Source organism: Eubalaena glacialis, chromosome 1, assembly GCF_028564815.1.
Source record: "Eubalaena glacialis isolate mEubGla1 chromosome 1, mEubGla1.1.hap2.+ XY, whole genome shotgun sequence".
Classification (NCBI taxonomy): domain Eukaryota; kingdom Metazoa; phylum Chordata; class Mammalia; order Artiodactyla; family Balaenidae; genus Eubalaena; species Eubalaena glacialis.
In genome coordinates, this window is record NC_083716.1 from 12,521,938 (window position 1) to 12,528,071 (window position 6,134).

A 6,134-nucleotide genomic window follows, 5' to 3' on the forward strand; every position below is an offset into this window, starting at 1 on the left:
TGTGTCAAATAAACAGATTCCTACCATTATCAAATGCTGTCTGCTGTTGATACTTTAACAATGTTTTTTTCAGACAGCTCATCAGCATGTGCAAGTTCCAGAGGGTACAGATAGTGAATGTATTGAATGTACTTTCCTTCCTGAAAAGAGGACACACTGGAGCTGCAGAGACTGTATTCAGAGCACAGCGGGGTCCTGCAGACACTCAGGAGCTCTGTCACCAAGCTGTTCTTGGAAGAGGATGTTGGAGTTCTTACCTTGGTTTGTAATTTTAAAAAACAAAAAACTAACAAACAAAAACAAAACAGTTGCTGCTAGACTTGGGGATGATTTTGAAATGGGACAATCTTCTAATGACTTTATCTACAGATTCCGTGAGGAACAAGCGTCATGAAGAGTGACCCTTGCTAAGTGAGATCCAACAGCCAAAGTCAGCAGCTTCCTCCAAAAATATAAGAGCAGAAGAATCTTTTTTATTTTTATTTTTAAAGCACTTGTTTTGTTCATTTGCGGACTTGGCACTTTGGCATATTGGTTTCACACAGCAAGATATCTTTTGCTTTAAAATCAAGCAGATCATTACAATACAGTATTTTTCACCCCTAACCAAAACAAACCCCTTTAAAAGAGTTGGTCTTTGTTTAGCATTAGAAAGTCTTCTTACAGGAAGATGCTAACTCTGCTTCCAGTGTAACTTCTCCCCCCACCCCCCGCCCGCACCATCAGTTCACAACTCTTTTCTACTCTGTGCCTTGAGCTTTGTGCACTTTGCAGCTCTGTGACCAAGTTGTCAAACTCACAAATGCTTCCTGAAAAAGTTGATGGTATTACAGACTAACTTGCCAAGATGTCAGGTGTGACTTCATAGCAGGATGCTAAATAAGTGGGAAAATAGAAACATGTTGCACGTTGGTCAGATTTCCTCCTGCCTCACCGTGGCTTGTTCATGTTAATGTTGGGGACCAAGTCTCGTAGACCATTTCCATTCCCTCCGTCACTTAACATGCTCTCAGCGGCTGCTGGAGTGTTGGCATTACGCTAGTTTAGGGCTGGCCGGTACTTTAGCACTAACGCTCCCTTTTTAATATTGTTGAGAATTACCCAGTGGTAAAAGCTGATTCCTGTGATGCTCTAGGAAGCAGATATGGTAATTAAATTCAAACATAGTCAATGGTGTGGGATTCCTGATTGATTTCATTTTTATGGGTGAGATAAGTACTTAAAAAAAGTTTGCAGTCTGCATCTTTTAAAACATCATATTCGAGTATAATAGAGAAAAAGTAGCACTGCTGTTTTAAGGCCCCCTTCCCCTGTGGCCAAGCTATATTTTCTGTTTCCATACACCCACAGTGCTACTTAGTTCCTTGTAAAAGACTCTGAAGCTTATTCTAAGTTGTTTTTGAAAGGCAGAGTAAAATAGAAAGATGCGGTAAGGGAAAAACATTTTTCTTCTCAGTTTTGCTTAAATCTAAATTGAGCATGTGCTTGACTCTCTTTGGCTGTGTCAGCTATGTTAGACTAATATTTACCTCTTCAGAGGACTAGGGGCAAAAAAAGAAGACACATCAGGGGTACCGACCATCACGCTTCTGATTTGCAGGTTGTTCATAGAGTTGTCTCTGCCAATTCACTTGGTCCTTTTTTGGGGGAGCAGGCTGGGGGGCGAGTTTGAAGTGTTAGGAGCAAGTCAGTCATGTTATAGAAGAAGTCCTTTGTAACGTGAGTATTCAGAGAAGTAAAAGTAAGGTCATCAGATTTATTTTTTTAAGTACTTATCAACCAGGGTTGGTGGATTTTGAGGAGGACTTTGAATTGGGCTCATTTCACTCTGTGAGCATCTTGGGTTATATTGAGAAACACTGAATTACTGTAAGAATATATACAGGCTCTCACTGTGCCCTGTACAGTTTGACTTGCTACACCAGTAACATTCTGATATCAAGGAAGAATTCAATTTTATCAAGAAGTTCAATTTTACTTAATGGAATGCTTGCTGCAGGCTTATAAATAACACCTGCAACTGAACTCTTGAGCAGTTTTAATAATGTTTCTGAAAGGAATGAAATTGGAATGTTTCTTTAAATGTGGGTGAATTCTTCAGTATCCTAGTAATATACCCAAATGCTTTTTCTGGGAAGGGAGTATTCTTTGGCCAACAACGGAACTTTCCCTCTAAAAGCATTGTATTAGGATGTGGATAGGCATTAAAATTTTTGGATACTTTTTGCATTATTAAGTTAATGGAGAGATATTTTATATTGTCTTCTTTTTATTATTACGTATGTGTTAACAAAGTGGGCAGAGTAAAGTTTGCAGAAGTTAGTTTCTCTGTACATTTTTGCACAGTGGCTGCAGCTTGCTGTGGGTGAGGGCTTAGTGGCACAAAGCTGTGATTGGAAGGCACTGTAGAAAGAATATACACATTCTCCCAGTGCATTCGACCTGCTTCTTACTCATTTTGGCCCCTTGAGGTACATTGCAGTATGAAGAAACTATTCCTTTAAATCGTTGTTGACCTTGCTTATTAAATTGGGATTCTTAACAAAATTCTTAGTTTGCAACATGAGGGGAATAAGATTTGCCTCCATTTTGTATTGACTAAGCACTGTTTGCCTAAAAGTATTTTCTTCTCGTGTTTACTTGTATTCTTCTTGCCAGTCCAGTATGTAGTTTCTGCACTCCAGTTAAACACTGGCTTTTTGTGGGGTCCAAACCATCGAAGGCAGAACATTGTAAAGCAGGTTGATTGTCTCATGAGTCAACACATGCAGTTGGTTTGGCCATACTGACTAGAGTGTGTGTGCAGCCTGAAACCAGACCCTCCAAAGAAAGCCAGTTCACTCACCTTGGAATGATGACACGTAACGTCAGTAGATGATTGTCGTTTTGAGAGACGGTGCTTATTTTCAAGGTTGGCCTTAAGCTTCAGTAACAGTGTCATCTCATATCCTCTGTTGTCACAGCTGCACCCTAACCCGACTGCTTTGTTTTCTGTGGGGCAGAGAGCAAAACCTGGTGTCGTGATTCTTAATCTACTAGTTCTTAGGTAGAGTTAGTGAGAAGAAACAAAAACCTGGGTGCATGAGTTGTGCATTATTAAATTTTGTGGAAAAGTTACTTTTTTTTCCTGTCCCTTTTGCAAGTTTGAGGAGGTTCCCCTCCCTTTCTTTGGGGGCATGGGATGAAAGCCAATTTGTGAGTAAGTGAGATTGTGGAAGACTGGATGCCCAGTGGTTGTGAACACCGCACGTGCATCTCCAGCACTACAGCCCCATAAAGCTGTCACTCCCCGTGCTACATGCCGTGCTTTCTGTCAGGTTGCAAATTTGCACACATAAAGAATTCCTCAGGAAGAGTTTGCACATGCATCACCTCGCAATATTCTGTACTGACCGAACAAGGGATTTGAAAGTTTTTCAGCACAAAAGGAGAACTTCAGAGTGGTGGTCTGTGCCCATGTACTAGCAAAGGTAACGGTGATCTGACAAACACGATTGGTTTCTGGAGTTAAAAAGTGAACAGGAGCACTTGTATCATAGTATTTAAATAAGCCTGTTTAATCTCCCAGGGTAACCCTTCCAGATTTTGTCATCTTCTCATTGAGACTAGCTCTATTTTCTTCTATGTTTCTTCTGTTTTATTGCAGTTTATTATTTCCATGATTATTATGCAAGAGGCATTGCCCTTGAGCTAAAATTCAGTTGTCTAATAAAGCAGCTATTATTAGATAACATTGTTTTATGAATATACACTAATCTGAGATATTAAAAAAACTTTACAATTAAAAAGCAAAACAGAACCCCTACATGAGCTATCCAGTCATTGTTTCGATGTTTTGGGTTTCTTTCTTTTTCTTTTTCTTTTTTTTTTTTTTTTTTTTTTATGGTGTCTCTTTGAGCTTCAGAGTATTATGTTTACTTTAAACCAGGTTTAGGCCTCTTAAGGGGACTTGAAAATTTAAGATCAGAGTATGAATCCCTTGACTGACACCTAGAAGAGGTTTATAAGGACCTTTTTGGTTGTGATTACTGTTTTCAATAAGATTGCATAAGTTGAAGCTCATGTTTATCAGAAGTTAAAATAGAGGTCATAGGAGTTTGTGGAGAAATGGCTTTCCTATTATTTTCATTACCTTGTTGAAATTTGCCCCAGTTTCTGGCCACCAAGATATATGAAAGGACCCTTGTTCTTTCCAAAAGAAATGATTCCTCTTCTGTCCCCACTGTTTATTAACTAAGTCATTGACACTTTGCCACCTCCACTGGCCAAGACCCTATTTTGAACCTCTTTCCAGAGCCAAGTGGCACAAGTACATATACTGTTTCTACTTATGTTGGTGGAGTGGCTGTGGGAGAATTAAAGAAAATGCTAATCAGAGGTACATTCTTCTAGGACCCTAGTATATATTGTACCCCTGCTGATTGGAAGTTATCTTCATTTCTGGTTGGATTGCATTGTTTAGAAATGCAATGTTAATGGCTTACAATTCTGGGAAATTTATGGTGTGGCTCTGGGGTGAATTCTGTGGTTTGAAAAAAAAATAAATATTTTGTATTGATTCTCACATGTCATTTCAATGTTGTGACTATGTACTAAATGCAGTAAGACTGGATATTCTCTTAGAAGGGTATGTTTTGTTAAACAGATGGCAATTGAATTGCTCTCATTAGTCCTGTTTGTCAATGTTACAGCCATGCAATTCAGACGTGATGTTGTGGGGAGCTGTGGCTGGAGACAGGAATGCTTAAGAATAAACGGGAGGCCAAATGCAGACAAGAGGCTTTTGCCACCCACCAGCGTAGCCAGAGCAAGGATGAAGCAATGAAGTCTAGTCCCTGGTGGTCCTTGTTTGTTGGAAAGCATAGTGGAGCTTAGAACAGGGTGTTCTGTACGTCAACTCTTTTATTAATCCAAGAAAAACAAAATGGTGGATGAAACTCTTATTGACCGGGGATTCAAAGCCACTGACTTTGGCTCTGACCTTTAACTCTTGATGGATTTTGAATCACTCCTTCTGTATTAGGGTGCATACCATCACTCTAAAACATTGTGGTTAATGAAATAAATCTTGTACAGATGTCCTTGGCCTTGTTATGTTGATACCTGGTTTATTAGAACTTTATTTTAATATAGAATATATGGTTTTGCTTACAGTACATTCATGATGCCTCATAAATGATAGCGACACTCAGTATTCTACCACGGTCAGTTAGCCCTCAGGATGAGTGTCCATCTTCACCTCTGTACCAGTGATTAAAAAAAACTCTGTGTGTGTGTGTGTGTGTGTGTGTGTGTGGTGATGATGATGATCAATGATGACCAAATTGGATTTATCTCAGGAATGCAGATTTGTTAATGTTAGGAAATCAATTAATGTGACTCATCTATTAACAGATTAATGTTGTATGATCAGATTATCTGTGAAAATCCAAAATATCTACAAGGCAAATTAGAAGACTTATGAGTTTATCAAGGTTGCTGGAACAAAATCAATATCCAAATGTTAATTACATTTTCATGCAGCAGCCACAAGCAGTAATGGCTTTAAATTTTTTTAATGTTATTAAATAGAATTTACAGTAGGAATGAAAAAGTCATAAAGTACCTAAAAATCTTAATAAAAGGTATATAAGCCTTTTAATGAGAAAATGATAATTTTAAAAAAGCACCTTTGTTGACCTAAATAAATGGAGAGACTGTGATGGGTAAGAAGATCATCTAGGTCTCAACTCTTTCTCCAAATTTGTTAATAGATTAAAGTAATTCCAGCAAAAAATCCCAATGGTACTTAACAAGCTGATCCTAACATATAAATGGAAGAGCAAAGGACCAAGGATATCCACGATATTCCTAAAAAAGGTGAAGTGTGAGGGGAGCTAGCACTACCAGAGTATAAAACTTACTGTAAAATACTGTGAGTGATTAAAACACTGTGGAGTTGGCGCAGAGGTTATAAGTAGATGAATGGACAGGAATAAAGAGCTCGGAAACTGACCCACTCACGTGCAAGAACCTAATTTTTTTAAAGGTAGTCATTGCAGAGCAGTGGGGAGGAGGATGGATTATTTAATAAATGGGGCTTCAGTAATTCTTCACAAAGGAAAGAAATGAATTGGACTTCAGCCTTGCACCAG

General features: G+C 38.6%; 1 protein-coding gene across 2 annotated transcripts in view; it reads left to right on the forward strand.

Annotated features, from left to right (window-relative positions):
• The window catches only part of CACUL1 (CDK2 associated cullin domain 1), a 66,700-nt gene extending 61,386 nt beyond the window's left edge, over window positions 1-5,314 (forward strand). Inside the window, exon 8 of one of the 2 annotated variants that reach the window (XM_061190612.1) lies at window positions 74-5,314. In XM_061190612.1, the coding sequence (XP_061046595.1) occupies window positions 74-394 (321 nt within the window). In that variant the 3' untranslated portion in view covers window positions 395-5,314. The remainder of the gene's footprint in view (window positions 1-73) is intronic. The other variant, XM_061190699.1, reaches the window with a different exon arrangement.
• Window positions 5,315-6,134: the final 820 nt, after the last annotated feature.